The sequence below is a fragment of the Rana temporaria genome, chromosome 1, assembly GCF_905171775.1.
Source record: "Rana temporaria chromosome 1, aRanTem1.1, whole genome shotgun sequence".
NCBI lineage: Eukaryota > Metazoa > Chordata > Amphibia > Anura > Ranidae > Rana > Rana temporaria.
The window spans coordinates 272458327-272476532 of NC_053489.1; the positions used below are offsets into that span (position 1 = coordinate 272458327).

The following is an 18206-nucleotide window of genomic DNA, read 5'->3' on the forward strand; positions in this document are numbered from 1 at the left end:
ACGTATCATATTTTTAGTGGTCCTCCACATTTCAAATTTTTTTCTTTTAATGTTTAATGGTTATCTTTCCCACTTTCTTTAGGTGTTTATAGTTATGTCACCATTTAGAATATTTTAATAGGAAATATTTTTGATTTAGCTTTTGTTTGTATATTTAACATGATTTTGTTGAAGGTTGTTTAAATTGTCTACCATGTTGGCACACCAAATGACCCCCCCCCCCCCCCCACATGAGTTAGTGAATATTTTAGATTAATCATTTTATTTGTTTGTAATGTTTGATGCCTAAAATAATACCCACAGTATTACAAACAATAGGCACGTTTTTCAAATCAACAAAAAGGCTTTTATTTGAGCAAATTATAAAAAGGATCAAAAACAGAATGGCAGCACTTGAACAGCTAGCAACATACATGCAAACTTGCATTTGAAACATGGTGAAGGATAAACTAGCCAACCTCAGGAAGCACACTAAATAAAATCTGAAGCAGCAGCACATAACCAAAGGAACCCAAGCTGTGGTAGTCCAAACAAGATGCCATTTGTGGGGGATCAAATGGAAGGCAGGGCATCAACGTCTCCTCTTCCTTGCAACCTTCCTTCCAGGCTGCCTTCCAGCGGGTCTTCCCTGGGCCCTTGCAGGTGGGGATGATGTGGCAGCAGGAGAATGGTGTTCAGCAAGCCGGGCCGGGTCACATAGCCCAGTGTCTGGGGTCAGCAGCTCCCTCTGCATCCACCAAAGGGCCTGGTTGATCACGCCCTTTGCCAGTTGCCTCTGCTCCTCCGTGCCTTGATTCAGGTCATGTGCCACGGAGGCACTGTAGGCCTCAGTGGGGTTGAGGGGGGCCCTCATGATGGCACTCGCCTCCCTAATCATTTGGAGGCTGGCTTCCTCCACTGCCCCCAATTTCTTCTTACGGCCTGGTGGCCTAATATAAAGGGGAGGAGCCTGGCTGGTGGTGCTTGTCCTGGGGAGCTGCTGAACGCCACTGGGCCCGGCCTCCTCCTGGCTGCCACTGACCCCTTCGGCCTGGCTGTCAGTGAGGAGAGGATCTGCCACCTCCTGGCTGGTCTCTTCTTCCTGTGTAAAAAAAAGGGACATGTTGTAATATATTTAGGAATATACTCACTCACATTTTCATGCTTGAATCTTATTTTTTGCCTTGAATTTAAACTTGAAAACAGACTCACCCTCTGACCCCTGCAGTTGTCATCCCTGACACCTATTTGTTTGCCCACGATTTTAGATTTTTACTTCCCAGCTTGTATTTTATTAACCAATATCAAGTCAAGAATCAAACAATAATTAATATTATTACATAAATAGTTATGAAACTACTATACCTCATCATCGTAGAGGCGCAGATCTGCCTCTCTGTCAGCCAGGCCCTCTTCATCTGACTCTGCAGGGCTGTGGTGATCTTGGGAAGTCCCGCTGGGAGGTAGCGTGGAGGAAAGGTTGGGATTCAGACTCGACATTGATGGCCTGCCTTCCAGTTGATCCCGCAAAAATGACATCTGGTTGTAATACCACAGCTTGGGTTCCTTTGGTGGTCTTGCTGCTGCTCCAGATCTTAGCTGTTTTTGGTGAGCTTTGTACGCTCTCCTATATGTGCCCCTGAGGTTGGCAAGTTTATCCTTCACCATGTTGGCACTGCATTCTGGCACCCATGTCCTCATGTATGCTGCTAGCTGTTCAAGTGCTGCCGCTCGTACGTCCTTATTGTGGTAATGGTCCTGCTTTGAATCCCACAGGATGGGCATTTCCCGAAATTTATCCAGCAAATGCTGGATAATGTCTTGGCTCTGCAGGAGATCCATTGTGAAATAAATTTTTTTTTTTTTTTATTCTAGATTGAAAAAATGAAAAGAAACCAAAAACACAATTAAAAAAAGCCTCAGCATTTACATTGATAGAATATGTTGTTAAAAAAGTAGTACCTATATAGAAATACAAACACAGTGTCTCTTGTTTAGAAAATGCTGGCCAGCTCTGCCCCATTGGTTGGTTTTAGCTAACATTTTTTTTTAACATGCCGCCCCTTTGGTTACATTGCAGGAAATAATATAAATCTACAACCATACACAATTATTACAAATGACAGCATTCATCAAGGCACTATTGCATGTGTAGATATCCTGCCCCTCAGCATTGATTACATGAAAGAAACTTCCTAATGACCTCTGTCCAACCAACACAGAACAATACTTGGCCTGATCTGAATACACCCTACATAATTACTAATGAGTCACAGCATTTTTGATCTCTCTATTTTGTGATGTCTACAAAAGCATTTGGGTACGAAAATCACATTCTGGTATCCAAGAGACATAATAGCTTAATAAAACTGTGCAACCAACAGACCAAACCCCCATCCCATTGCTCTACATTTTAGAGCCCGCTGCTGATCCCATGTTTAAATTTCTTACCTGCCTCTCTCACAATCCTCGTTTCTTCCGCTCGCTGAATTAACACGTAACCTACGTAATCACGTCAAGCGCCTTTTATACACTCCGCGTATGTATGAAACGCCGCCCTCGTCACCTTTGCCATGCCCCTAATCAATTGAAAAAGTAAATATGGCGTTAACTGTGTAGGTTCTGGAATCGCGCGAATATTCTCCGCGTAACCTACGTCAATACGTTGTTGGCATTCGCGACACTCCGCATATGCAATAATCCCCGCCCTCATCTCCGCCCCTGACGGGACATTTCCTCGTTTCCACGCCCCTAATCTCTGTGGGAAGGAAAGATGGCGATGTCACACGAGCGGGCACGGAGCTCTCATGGCGCAAGTGAAGGGACAGAGGCTGGACCGTCCCGATCCAGGCCTAAAAGATATAAAGCCACTAATATGGCGTTCGAAGAAATGGTGGAGTTGGTTTACATCATGAGGAGGAAGGATTATGATGGTGAATGTGGGCCCTACAAAACACCGAACCGTAGGAAGTCACACATAATGGACAAGGTGGCAAGGAGAATGAGGAGAATGTTTGGTGTCACCAGGTCAAAGGAGCAACTACGGAAGCGTTGGTCCGATTTAAAATTGAGGGAGCCACATCACATGAAGAAGATCCTCAAAATTCTGCGTAAAAGTAAGTCCATATTATTTAAGGGGGGGGGGAATGTCTGCAATAATGTGTTGACATGTATTTTTTCACATCTGCCTCCTTGGCCTGCTTTTACTTTTGAACATGTGTAGATACTGTATTGTGTTTATGTCAAATAACAACCTTAAACAAATTTGGTGAAATAGTAAACACGCGTAATATGACATTGTTTCGCAAAAATGTGACGTTACTCCAGGAACAACACACCTGGACATGGCTGACTGGCCCCAAACTTGGTTTTCCAACATTGTTGACTAGCAAAATCACAGAAATTAAATTGAGTGAATGTGACAGGCAAACAAGATTCATTCTCCAAAATGCAAATAAAGCTGATGTTTTAACATCTTGAAATGCAAAGCACCTGTGTCTCAAAAATCAAAGTATATTTATTTGGAGGGTCGACGAGAATTAATGTTTTGGGGGGACATCCATTTGTGTCACTTCTTTGCAAAAAAGGGGCAGCATCAGAGCTTGGCCTAGAACTACGCCAAAAATGGAGGATTGCTGAAAGAAAAAACAACCAAAAATCATCATAAATGTATCGTCTATGCAATGTGTGCGATTTATGATATCCAATATCAGTGTGCTGATGAGTATACCTTTTGTTTTTTATTATTTCTTATAGGGGAAAGAAGACGCCAGCAATTGGAGGAGGCAGAGAGGGCCAGACACCCGGAAAATCAAACACCTCCACATGTTGAGCAGGAGGAGGCTGGGGAAGGAAGAGAGGAGGATGTGGAAGGAGAAGAGGATGTGGAAGGAGAAGAGGATGTGGAAGGAGAAGAGGATGTGGAAGGAGAAGAGGATGTGGAAGGAGAAGAGGAAGGAAGAAAGGAGGAAGGAAGAGAGGAGGAAGAAGTTATTTTGGACTTAGAATTTATATCAGATGAAGGGCAAGTGGCGGAAGAACAATTTGGCGAATTGCAAGAAGGTGGATTGATGGATGAAGGAGGAGTCGAAGATGATGGGGAGGTGGTGGAAGAAGGAGGAGTGATAGAAGATGATGGGGAGGTGGTGGAAGAAGGAGGAGTGATAGAAGATGAAGAAATTGGGGATGTGGAAATTATCAGGCCATCAGGTCAGTGTCACCCCTATATTAATAGGGCCAAACATATGCAGATAGGCTGGAAATTATTTACATATTTTGAATGCCAATTTGTTTCTTTTTAGGGGATCAAGATGGAGTAGCACATTTTTCACGTGCAAGTGCTTCTATCATTGTACAGCAACTAATGGAGTGCAGCACGGAAATGGACATTATGCAGGAAAGGATGCTAGTCATGGAGCAGAATGTGCGAAATGTCATTTCAGAGTGTAGCACGGAAATGGAGAACATGCGACAAAGGATGCTAGTCATCAACCAAAATTACAAAAATATCATGGACATGATGGGCCGTGTCAAAGACTGAACCACAGAAGCCCATCCCCCGCCCATCCCCCGCCCACAAAACCCTTTTTAATTTTTGTACTTTATAATACGCCAAAATTTCTAAATGCACACACAGTGTGCCAATATGTGCTATCTGCCATCACAGACTATCTATTGTCTGTGCTTTGTGGGTACAAACCCCTCCTCGATCCTCAAGTAGTTGAGAGGAAGGGTTTGCTCCCACAAAACACAGACATTGATCACCCATGATGTCAGATAGCACATGTGGCCATTTGTCTGTTTAACCAATGACATTTGGCGAGTTTTCACTGAATGTGTGCATTTAGAAATTTTGGCGTGTTCCAGTGTGAAAGCACACCATCCATATGACTGACTGCTGTTCTTTTTTTAAATTTTTGTTTGGTGTTGATCTTTTTTGGTTTGTAAATGTTTCCAGTTTCAGATCACAAAACGAACAATAAATCTCACCTAAAGAAAGAAGTTAACTAATTTTAGAAAAAAACAAAAAAATTTTTGTGTTGTGTTAAAATCTTGTTTAAAAAATTAGACACAAACAAATGACAAGCCCAAAAATTCTTGCGTATAGTTTCAGTGAAATTATTGTTACATTGTGTTTCGATCATTATTATTGATAATCACTGTCAATAAAGACCAAAAAATAAATAATTAAAAGCCAATATTTTGTCTCAAGAATTTGCAGGAAATGTGTTCTGCCTAAAAATACACATTTCTTGTTAAAAAATGACTAAAATAAAAAAATAAAATGAGACATCAAAAGCAGAAAAAAGAGTGGCTTCTTATTTATAGACTGAATACCCAGTTTGTAGATGAGTGAATAATGTGCAAATGTGGTTAGTTAATACATCTGAGTAAGTAAATCTGGCACTAGAAGTGCACTATTTTTGGAGATAACCTGGAAGACAGAAAAATAGAGAAAAAGCAGTAATGACAAACAACTGTATAAAGTCCAATGGTCTAATTATTTATTAGTTGTGAGAATATTCCTTTCTTTTGGGGGCCGAATTAGAAAGAAATATGATCTGGCATAGCAATGGCCCCCCGACCCATGAAGTACTCAACATATTTGTCGCGTACCTCACGAGCAGATTGGGGGGCCAAGCCAGCGCGACCAGTGTCCAGGCCAGGAATGTTCTCTGAGGGTAGTCCTGCCTCAGAGCCCATGGGGGCTAGGTACGTCTGGGAGTGCCTGCGTAGAAAATTGTGCAAAATGCAGCAGGCAAATATAACGGTGTTCAATTTATATTCCGCCAAATGTATCGATGTCAGGAACAGGCGGAACCGGTTGCTGAGGATCCCAAAGGCATTCTCGACTACCCTCCGAGCCCTGGACAACCGAAAATTAAACACACTCCTCTCTGAGGTGAGGGTCCTCTGGGGAAAAGGCCGCATTAGGTGAGGTCCAAGGCCAAAAGCCTCGTCCGCTAGGAACACAAACGGAAGTCCTTCCACATTATCTTCATCTGGTGGCAATGCCAGACCACCAGTTTGGAGACGATCATAGAAATCAGTCCGTGCGAACACTCCCCCATCTGACATCCGGCCGTTCTTCCCCACGTCCACATAGAGAAACTCATACTGTGCCGACACCACCGCCATCAACACTATACTATGATAACCCTTGTAATTATAATAGTAGGACCCCGAGTGGGGTGGGGGCACAATGCGGACGTGTTTCCCATCTATTGCTCCACCGCAGTTAGGAAAATCCCACCGCTCGGCAAATTGGGAAGCCACAGACTGCCATTCCTGTGGTGTGGAGGGTAGCTGTGGGGACAAACAAAAAAAGAGATTTAGTACTTTGGCACATAAACATTGCAAACATAATCCTACAAGCATCCTTGTGCAACTTTACAATTTTTAAATAGCATTTGCAAATTTTGAAGGGAGAATTTCGGGGCACAAATATATAGGGCCACTTAATTAATAACAGACTCCACAGCCCTCTGATGGGGACAAAAACACTTTGAAGGGGGGGTGGGGGGTGTTTAAACTGTTTTTAGAAAACCAAAAAAATTAAAATAAAGTGGCATGGTGGGGGTTGGCCCGAAGATAGCATGCTGGACAGGTTAATATTGGGTAAGATCAAAATATGCAGGTAGGCCAAAATAAAAAGAACATGTAAAAGCTGATATCAACATGCATAGTGAGAAAAGGGAACGTTAGTTAAACACACAGCATATCTGGGAAATAAAATAAAAAGTTAGTTTGCCACATTATTAAAGACACATTGTGAGGTTAAAATGAGGAAACTTACCTTCATATACTCCTCGTGCATAACTTTAATGATGGCAGCACACGTGTCCGGTATGATGACCCCAAGCGCCTGCGGAGAGATGCCTGTCGAGAACTTGAGGTCCTGCAGGCTCCTCCCAGTCGCCAGGTACCGCAACGTGGCAATAAGCCTCTGCTCGGCCGTGATGGCTTGGCGCATCACAGTGTCCTGCCTCGTGATATAGGGGGACAGAAGATCCAGCAGACTGTTGAATACGGGGTCCGTCATGCGGAGAAAATTCCTATAGTCATTAGGATTATTCTCCTGGATTTCCCTAAGCAGAGGCATATGTGAGAACTGGTCACGCTGGCGCAACCAATTCTTGGTCCAGAAACGCCTCCGCCCCCTGTTTCTGGCCAAAGTACTGGAATAATGAACATATCCAGCAGCCATCCCATAAACAGCACCAACTCGCGAAAATTGACGCTGCTGCTCCATCATGGCTTCAAACCGGCCGGCTGGTCAGTCAAGAACACACTCCAACAGAAAGCACAATCAAATCCAGCGGTACCTGCAAAGAACGCACGACACACAGATACGAACGCACAGTACGAATCTGCTAAGCAGAACGAACTGCACGCCTGTACCCGAATGCCAACTACGTACCCACAAGCACACGCACTGAACGAGAAAATACTACCTGCTAAAGCCTGGAGACCGAGAAGCGCGAATCAGCTCTAACCAAACCTTCACTAACACGAGCAAAGCCGTAACTAGCAAAAGCGGAACAGAGGGCGTCGCCATTGACTTTGGCCTTTCCCTTTATAGTGACGTCAAACGTGGATTACGTGCACGCGTTCAGGTCCGCAGGGAAATATCGTCCGCTGGTGTGTACAAGCCAGCGGGCCAAATGAAAAAACAGCCTTGTACGCCGGAAACAGCCCGTCGGACATTTCGAACGGACATGTTTGCTCGTGAGTACTCGGCCTTAGAGGGAGAAAAGGGGGAAAAAGCTTTAACAATCTCAAAGTCCAAGCAGTAAAGAAGTTTATTTGTATGAATAACTACAAAATTATCTTTAACACTAAGGACCTGTTCACATCAGTGTGTTGTGTTACCACATGGAAAAAAAAAACACAGTACGATGCTATTTCCCAATGCCCTTGCATTTTAGATCATTACAATGCTGAATGTGATCTGTGTGTTGCATACCTCCCAACATTTTGAGATGGGAATGAGGGACACCTACTAGCAAAGGTATGTAGGCATAGGACACGCCCCTGCCACACCCCTTTAAAGGAGGATTAACCATAAAAAAGTTAAAGTGTACGTAAACCCCCCCTATCGTTTTTAGCTAAGGAAGCTGCCATCTTTGCTTATTCTGTTTATTCTACAACTGCTTACAGTAAATTAAACTGTTTTATGGATGGGTTTACTTCCGCTTTAATTAAATCCACAAGTGCTTTTTTTTTTACGACTACTATTCCTTTATATTGGCTTTTAAAATTTACAAATGCAGTTATTTCGAATTTAGATGAAAGGTTTAGCACTGGAAAACACTTTTGGAGAGATAAAAAGTGCATTTAATATACAACTATATAAATAAGACCAAAATGAGGGGGGAGGGGAGGGACAGATGGACATTGCTCCAAATCAGTGACAGTCCCTAGAAGTCAGGGAGTTTTGGTGTTGTAGTGCACTGCATTAAAAAAATGCTGCGTGTCCAGTTTTAGTGCATTGTGGAGTTTTGGAAGCCTATTAGGTTTCCTATTGGTCCAAACAAATGGGCTATTTATCTCAACATGCATAGTTACGCACTGGTTTGAACTGGTTTGTGAGGTAGATGTTTTTTAATTGATTCCCCCCTGCTCTTATATTCTACTATGGAAGTAAACAAAGAGATCCACGTCAAAATAGGATGATAAAACATTGATATGGCAGATGCAGATATCCCTAATGACAATTCAGTAGTGTTGGTACTGCTGTATTTAACACAGAGCACCTGTAAGCCTGTATCAGAGCAGAGAGCAAGTGCCAAACCATAACCATCATGGTTATATTTATAAGTACTGCTAAGTCAACACTGTTCACTTTATGTCTCTTTCATCTCCTTAAATCTTTCCTCACAGTTGCCTTGAAATGAAATACGATGCTGCATGTACCTTCTGCAGGAAACATAAAACTATAATGAAGTATGTCATCTATAGCATTTTGTTGGCAGGTAAGCATATAATACCACTGAGCTAGACCGTTTCAAAGAAATCATTGCTAGCAAGAGAATGATTTGCAAGACACGGTACTTAAAAACAGTATATATATTTCATTTACCTAATCGTGTTTTTTCTGTACTAAAACTGCCAATAGGACTGTACATATTTTAAGGATCAGTCCACTCAAAATGAATAACTTAAGCCCCGTACACACGGTCTGACCTTTGTCTGACCAAAATCACATCGGAATTCCGACGGAATTCCATCGGAGTAAAAGAGAACATGTTCTCTATCTAAACTCCGACGGAATTCCTCGGAATGGGGTATACACACTGTCAGAATTTCCGATGGAAAAAGTCAGTCTGACTTTTTCCATCGGAAATTCCGATCTTGTGTATGGGGCATTAGTGTTTGATCCTTAGGTGGTCAGGTGGAGCCTTAAACCACCTAAACCTTTTTTCTCTCTCTCAGGGACTTCGAGAGATTTTTGCATTGGATTCCCTCAATCTAAACCAGTGGTCTCCAAACTGTGGCCCAAGGGCCCTTTGCTTGCCTTTATTCGGCTCTTGGGGCAGTATCCCTCCCACTGATACGAGACACTTTTCTGACATCTGACACCGACAGTGGAGCACCATTTCTCCCAATGAGACCACTAATGGGTCACTATTCCTCCCTATGATACAAATGATAGGGCACTATTTCTCCCCCTAATACCATATGTTAAGTCCAACTAATGCCAGGAAAATTTCCACCCCCCGCTTGCCAAAGTCTGGCCCTCCAAGAGTCTGAAGGACAATAAACCGGCCCTTTGTTTATAATGTTTGGAGACCCCTGATCTAAACAATTGATATGTCCTCATGGGGAAATCCCAATCTCCCTGTTGAATTCTTTATTCATTTAATATTACAGAGGATGCAACAGCCATAGCTAAAACACTAGGTGACCAGGGAAAGTAGCAGGGAAAGTTCACATTTCATGACCTAGAAGTGTACAGTGAATACAAAACTCCTTTCTGCATATACTGTAGCAACTATTTGGTTGCTGATTATATGACACTTCTTTCTATTGTTTCAGTCATTGTCTCAAAATGTAAATGGTAATTCTTTGTGTTCTTAAGCGCTATTTGTGTTTTCCTTAGGTTTCCTGGCATTGGTGATTGCAGCTTGCGTGTTGAACTTCAGAAGAGCATTGGCTCTCTTTGTACTTACTATACTGGTCATCTTTTTTATATGCTGGGATTTATTTATTGACAGATATGAAGGCAAAATTGTGACATTCTTCTCACCGGTTGGAGCATTCATCAAGAAACAATGGTTTTGGATGAAATGGTAAGTATTATTGCTAGGTTTACCTTTTATGATTACTACACAATCAATGCCCACATGTACAACTGAAAGCGAAAACTAAACTTTTAATCAACATTACCTATTTTAATCTTTATACTGCTAGCATTAATACATAGACAGGAAGTATATCATATTTTCTTGTTTTAAACTGTTTTGTTTACATTTATTCAGTTACTTCCTATTTCTCAAAAAATTAAGCATGGAGACATAGATGGATATCTGCATTTGTTTTGAATATTAAAAATGAATTAAAATGTTCAATTTGTGGAGCTCACATACAGTTTAGTTCCGTTTGAATCTCTGAAGTATGCTGTTTATGATTACTATGATTATTATTATTATCGTAAAAAGTATTTCAATATTTTTGTTGGCTATGTTGAATTTTACACTTGCTGTTTTATCCTTAGGGTAATATGGCTAAGCCTTGTTGCTGGCATTATATTGTGGCTTATTTTTGACACTGCAAGAATGGGAAGCAATCAACTGATTTCCTTTGGTGGCCTTGTGATGTATATACTCCTAATGTTCATATTCTCTAAACACCCAACTAAGGTATGGAACAAATGTCTGGAAATGTACAGAAACTGATCATTTCACTACAATAAAAAAGAACATTAAAATAAGAACTATTATTTTGTTTTACTTTAGAAGCTATTTAAATATAGAATATGTAATTTAAAGTGAAAGTAAAGGCTACATACAGTATGTATATAAACAGGACCATGGATCAATCCATGGGGAAAAAAAACAAGCTTACTTACTGACCACCCCACATACAGTATGTAGCCATTATTTACACTGCTCCTGAAATTCATACCCAATGTTGAGTATTCCATGACACATAGGGAGCTGGAGCTTCTGCATCACGTGACTGGACCAGATCAGGAGTCTAGGGGATTTGGAAAAGCAGATATACTTACCTGAGCCTTCATTCCTGCAGGCTTCTCTGTGCTGTTTAACTGGTCCCTACAGCCTCTTCTTTCCCACGCTCCGGTGGTCTAAGGTCCCCAGATGTCATAAAAACTGATGAAGGGTCCATGGTCTTGCACTGGATGTGAGGAAGCCAAAGGACAACTCACCACTGGAGCATGGGGGAGCACGGTCTGCCAGGGGTGTGGAGGATCGGGTAAGTAAAGTATTCTTACTGTTCCCTAGACCAGTGGTCTCCAAACTGCGGCCCGGGGGCCAGATGCGGCCCTTTTCTTGCTTTTACCTGGCCCTTGGGGCATTATTCCCCCCACAGTCAGCAACCAATGATGGGGCACTATTCCTTCCATTGATACCAATAATGAGGCACTATTATTACCACTGATACCAATGATGGGGTGCTATTAACCACTTAAGGACCGCCTAATGCCGATATACGTTGGCAGAATGGCACGGCTGGGCACAGGTACGTCGCCTTTAAGATCCCAGCCATGGGCCACGGCGCCGTGCATGTGACCCGGTCCGAAGCTTTGTGACTGCGCCCGCGGCACCTGCGGACCCGATCGCCGTCCGGTGTCCCGCGATCGGTCACAGGAGCTGAAGAATGGGGAGAGGTGTGTGTGTAAACTATGAAAATGACAATGGTCCCAAAAATGTGTCAAAACTGTCCGATGTGTCCGCCATAATGTCGCAGTCACACAAAAAAATCGCTGATCGCCGCCATTACTAGTAAAAAAAAAATATTAATAAAAATCCCATAAAACTATCCCCTATTTTGTAAATGCTATAACTTTTGCGCAAACCAATCAATAAACGCTTATTGAGATTTTTTTTAACCATAAATATGTAGAAGAATACGTATCGGCCTAAACTGAGACAAAACATTTTTTTTATATATTTTTTGGGGATATTTATTATAGCAAAAAGTAAAAAATATTGTTTTTTTTTCAAAACTGTCACTCTATTTTTGTTTATAGCGCAAGAAATAAAAACCGCAGAGGTGATCAAATACCACCAAAAGAAAGCTCTATTTGTGGGGAAAAAAGGAAGCCAATTTTGTTTGGGAATCACGTCGCACGACCGCACAATTGTCAGTTAAATCGACGCAGTGCCGAAACGCAAAAACTGGCCAGGTCCTTTACCTGAATAATGGTCCGGGTCTTAAGTGGTTAATCCCATTGATACCAATGATGGCGCACTATTACTCCCCCTAATACCAATCATGGGGTACTACTCCTATCATCCACATTGTACGGCCCTCCTAAAGTTTGAAGGACAGTAAACTGGCCCTTTGTTTAGAAAGTTTGGAGACCCCTGCCCTAGACTAAATGAGTAGTTAAAATGTATCTAAGTCCTGAAGTTTTTTTACTTCAACGCACTCTCTGCATTAAGGTAAGAGAGACCTCAATATCTGTCCTATTTACCCCCACTCCCAACACTCATCTGGCTCCTGTCCCCGCTAGAGCACCCCTCTCCTCCCTTCCTGCTTTCACAGGTGAAACTGAGGGCAGAGGAGCCATAAGCTTCTGCTGCTGTCAGTCAACCTTCTGTGAATGGGTGGGCTTACCAGCGATGTGATGTCTATGGATGCACACAAACCAGCTAGAAAGCCCACACACACAGGTGCCTCCTTAGCACACAGCTTGCTGAGGAGTAGGGATGAGCTTTATAATTGAGTCGAACATGAGTTATATATATACAGTATATCACAAAAGTGAGTATATCCCTCACATTTTTGTAAATATTGAATTTTATCTTTTCATGTAACACTGAAGAAATTACACTTTGCTACAATGTAAAGTAGTGAGTTTACAGCTTGTATAACAGTGTACATTTGCTGTCCCCTTAAAATAACTTAACACACAGCCATTAATGTCTAAACTGCTGTCAACAAAAGTGGGTACACCCTAAGTGAAAATGTCCAAATTGGGCCCAGTTAGCCACTTTCCCTTCCCGGTGTCATGTGACTCATTAGTGTTACAAGGTCTCAGGTGTAAATGGGCAGTAGGTGCGTTAAATTTGGTGTTAACACTCTCGCTCTCTCATACTGGTCACTGGAAGTTCAACATGGCACCTCATGGCAAAGAACTCTATGAGGATCTGAAAAAAAGAATTGTTGCTCTACTTAAAGATGGCCTAGGCTATAAGAAGATTGCTAAGACCCTGAAACTGAGCTGCAGCACGGTGGCCAAGACCATACAGCGGTTTAACAGGACAGATTCCACTCAGAACTGGCAAAGAGGTTGAGTGCACATGCTCAACATCATATCCAGAGGTTGTCTTTGGGAAATAGACATATGAGTGCTGCCAGCATTGCTACACAGGTTGAAGGGGTTGGGGTCAGCCTGTCAGTGCTCAGACCATTCGCTGCACACTGCATCAAATTGGGCTGCATGGCTGTTGTTCCAGAAGGAAGCCTCTTCTAAAGATGATGCACAAGAAAGCCCGCAAACAGTTTGCTGAAGACAAGCAGACTAAGGACATGGATTACTGGAACCATGTCCTGTGGTCTGATGAGACCAAGATGAACTTATTTGGCTCAGATGGTGTCAAGCATGTGTGGCAGCAACCAGGTGAGAAGTACAAAGACAGTAGAGCATGGTGGTGGGAGTGTCATGGTCTGGAGCTGCATGAGTGCTGTCGGAACTGGGGAGCTACAGTTTATTGAGGGAACCATGAATGCTAACATGTACTGTGACATACTGAAGCAGGGCATGATCCCCTCCCTTCGGAGACTGGGCCACACGGCAGTATTCCAACATGATAACGACCCCAAACACACCGCCAATATGACCACTGCTTGGCTAAAGAAGCTGAGGGTAAAGGGGATGGACTGGCGAAGTGTGTCTCCAGACCTAAACCACATTGAGCATCTGTGGGGCATCCTCAAACAGAAAGTGGAGGCGCGCAAGGCCTCTAACATCCACCAGCTCTGTGTTGTCATCATGGAGGAGTGGAAGAGGACTCCAGTGGCAACTTGTGAAGCTCTAGTGAACTCAATGCCCAAGAAGGTTAAGGCAGTGCTGGAAAATAATGGCGGCCACACAAAATATTGACACTTTGGACCCAATTTGGACATTTTGAGTGAGTGAGTGAGAAACTTATATAGCGCAACACATGCGAACTGAATCGCCTCTGGGTGCTTAGTATCCGTTCCCTACTGTCCTTTTGCCTTCAGAAAAGATGGGCTTTGAATTTTTTTTCTGAATGCCAGGTGATTCACCTCCATTCGGATGCTGGTTGGTAGAGCGTTCCATAGTCTAGGTCCTTGGACTGCAAATCTTCGTTCTCCTTTGGACTTGTATCTGGCTTTAAGTATCTGGAGTAGATTTTGGTCGGTGGATCGGAGAACGCGATTGGGGTTGTGACTTTTTAATTTTTCGCATAGATATTGGGGGGCATTTCCTTGAACACACTTATGCGTCACACAGAGTGCCTTAAAAGTAATTCTGTCTTTTACTGGCAACCAATGAAGGGATCTCAGTGAAGGCGAGATTGATTCCCATGTTTTTTTCCTAGTCACGAGTCGAGCGGCCGTATTTTGAATGACTTGCAGACGAGAGATTTGGTATTTTGGGAGTCCGAGGTAAAGGGCATTTGCATAGTCGAGTCTGGAGTTGATAATTGTTCCCACCACGACTGCTATGTCTTCTTTCGGGATAAAGGGAACGAGTCTACGTAGAGTCGTACTCACTTTTGTTGCCAGTGGTTTAGACATGAATGGCTGTATGTTGAGTTATTTTAACCACTTGACCACCGCCCCATGTCAAAAAGACGTCCTGTTTTTAAAGTTGAATATCTCGATAACGGCAGCAGCTGCTGCCACAACCGAGATATTCATCTTTTCAGGGGGCGGTGGTGTACACGATAACGGCGGTCCCCGCGGGTTAGCCGTTATCGGTGGCGGGAGAGGGGCCCCCCCCGGAGGGGATCGGATGTGTCCGGCAGCTGAGCGGGGACGGGACTGAAGGAGAAATCTCCTTCACCCGTCCTCATAGCTCTGCTGGGCGGAAGTGACGTCAAAACGTCAGTCCCGCCCAGCCTCTTAAAGAAACATTTTTTTTTTTTGTCATTTGAAAAAATGACATTTTTATTTTTTTTTTATTTTTTTTGCATTTAAGTCTAAATATGAGATCTGAGGTCTTTTTGACCCCAGATCTTATATTTAAGATGCTTTTTTCTATTACAAGGGATGTGTACATTCCTTGTAATAGGAATAAAAGTGATCAATTTTTTTTTTTTTTTATTTCAGTGTAAAAAATTATAAAACTAAATAAAAATAAATAAGAAAACAAAAAAAAAAATTTTTAAAGCGGCCCATCCCGACGAGCTCGCGCGCAGAAGCGAACGCATACGCGAGTAGCGCCCGCATATGAAAAGGGTATTCAAACCACACAAGTGAGGTATCGCCGCGATCGTTAGAGCGAGAGCAATAATTCTAGCCCTAGACCTACTCTGCAACTCAAAAAATGCAACCTGTAGAATTTTTTAAACGTCGCCTATCGAGATTTTTAAGGGTAAAAGTTTGACGCCATGCCACGAGCGGGCGCAATTTTTAAGCGTGACATGTTGGGTATCCTTTTACTCGGCGTAACATTATCTTTCACAATATATAAAAAAATTGGGCAAAATTTATTGTTGTCTTATTTTTTAATTCAAAAAAGTGATTTTTATCCAAAAAAAGTGCTCTTGTAAGACCGCTGCGCAAATACGGTGTGACAAAAAGTATTGCAATGACTGCCAGTTTATTCCCTAGGATGTCTGCTAAAAAAAAATATATAATGTTTGGGGGTTCTGGTTAATTTTCTAGCAAAAAAATTGTGATTTTCACATGAAGGAGAGAAGTGCCAGAATAGGCCCGGTGGTCAAGTGGTTAAAGGGACAGCAAATTTACACTGTAATACAAGCTGTACACTACTTTAGTACACTACTTTACATTGCAGCAAAGTGTAATCTCTTCAGTGTTGTCTCATGAAAAGACATAATAAAATATTTTCAAAAATGTGAGGGGTGTATATACTGTGTGTATATATTTGTGTCTATGTATATATATATATATACACACAGAGCTGTATTTTGACCTAGGCAGACAAGACCCAGGCCTAAGGTGGCACTTTGCGGGGGGGGGGGCGGAAAAAAAGTTGCCCTGCATGAAAAAAGAGTTATGCAGGCTATCACCATTGCTTGATCATGAATAGATGTCTTTGGATCTAAAAAGGTGGGACACTGGTGCTCAGGTGTTGCTGGCAGCATGGCCATGCCCAGGTGTTGTTGGCGACATGGCAGTGCCTGGGTGTTGCTGGCAACATGGCGGTGCCCAGCTGTTGCTGGCGATGTGGTGGTGCCTGGTAGTTGCTGGCAATGAGGCAGTGCTTGGGTGTTACTGGCGACATGGCGTTGCCAGGTGTTGCTGGCAGCATGGTGATGCCCAGGTAATTGGGTGTTACTGGCGACATGTCGGTGCCCAGGGGTTGCTGGCAACGTGGCAATGCCTGTGTGTTGCTTGTGATGTGGGGGTGCCTGGGTGTTGGTGGTGACATGGCAGTGCCCGGGTGTTGCTGGCGTCATGGCGGTGCCCAGGTATTGCTGGCGACATGGCAGTGCCCAGGCTTGCATGACAATGGTGAAAGTCACAGGGAAGCTTTGTGTTTGCCTATTGACAAGGCCAGATTTATACTTTTGACCCACTTCCTAAGACAACTGTCTTGTGTCACTCTTCTAATTCCCCCTCAGCAATACATGTACATTTGTAGATGTGTGTGTGTGTGTGTGTGTGTGTATGTTACTCTTGCCCCTAATCCTGTACAATCACAACTGCTTTTTTTATGCGTATTCACAATATATATATAAAAATAGAGAGAGAGAGAGAGAGAGAGAGAGAGAGAGAGAGAGAGAGAGAGATCAAGTATTTACACCCCCTTTCACTTTTTTCAATTTTGTTATGTTGCAGCCTTGATAATACAGTTGTTTAAAATTATTATTTTCTCATTAATCTACTTTCACTACCCCATAATGACAGATTGAAAATAACATTTTAGAAAAGTTTGCAAATGTATTAAAAAGGAAAAATTATAAAACTAAATAAAAATAAATAAGAAAACAAAAAAAAAAATTTTTAAAGCGGCCCATCCCGACGAGCTCGCGCGCAGAAGCGAACGCATACGCGAGTAGCGCCCGCATATGAAAAGGGTATTCAAACCACACAAGTGAGGTATCGCCACGATCGTTAGAGCGAGAGCAATAATTCTAGCCCTAGACCTACTCTGCAACTCAAAAAATGCAACCTGTAGAATTTTTTAAACGTCGCCTATCGAGATTTTTAAGGGTAAAAGTTTGACGCCATGCCACGAGCGGGCGCAATTTTTAAGCGTGACATGTTGGGTATCCTTTTACTCGGCGTAACATTATCTTTCACAATATATAAAAAAATTGGGCAAAATTTATTGTTGTCTTATTTTTTAATTCAAAAAAGTGATTTTTATCCAAAAAAAGTGCTCTTGTAAGACCGCTGCGCAAATACGGTGTGACAAAAAGTATTGCAATGACTGCCAGTTTATTCCCTAGGATGTCTGCTAAAAAAAAATATATAATGTTTGGGGGTTCTGGTTAATTTTCTAGCAAAAAAATTGTGATTTTCACATGAAGGAGAGAAGTGCCAGAATAGGCCCGGTGGTCAAGTGGTTAAAGGGACAGCAAATTTACACTGTAATACAAGCTGTACACTACTTTAGTACACTACTTTACATTGCAGCAAAGTGTAATCTCTTCAGTGTTGTCTCATGAAAAGACATAATAAAATATTTTCAAAAATGTGAGGGGTGTATATACTGTGTGTATATATGTGTGTCTATGTATATATATATATATATACACACAGAGCTGTATTTTGACCTAGGCAGACAAGACCCAGGCCTAAGGTGGCACTTTGCGGGGGGGGGGGCGGAAAAAAAGTTGCCCTGCATGAAAAAAGAGTTATGCAGGCTATCACCA

The 18206-nt window shown here is 42.5% G+C and overlaps 1 protein-coding gene across 1 annotated transcript in view; it reads left to right on the forward strand.

Moving 5' to 3' along the window:
- SLC28A3 (solute carrier family 28 member 3) overlaps nt 1-18206 on the forward strand; it is a 106442-nt gene that overhangs the window by 29439 nt on the left and 58797 nt on the right. The window contains exons 4-6 of the mRNA XM_040355523.1: nt 8863-8954; nt 10082-10271; nt 10697-10841. Of these exons, the coding sequence (XP_040211457.1) occupies nt 8863-8954; nt 10082-10271; nt 10697-10841 (427 nt within the window). The remainder of the gene's footprint in view (nt 1-8862; nt 8955-10081; nt 10272-10696; nt 10842-18206) is intronic.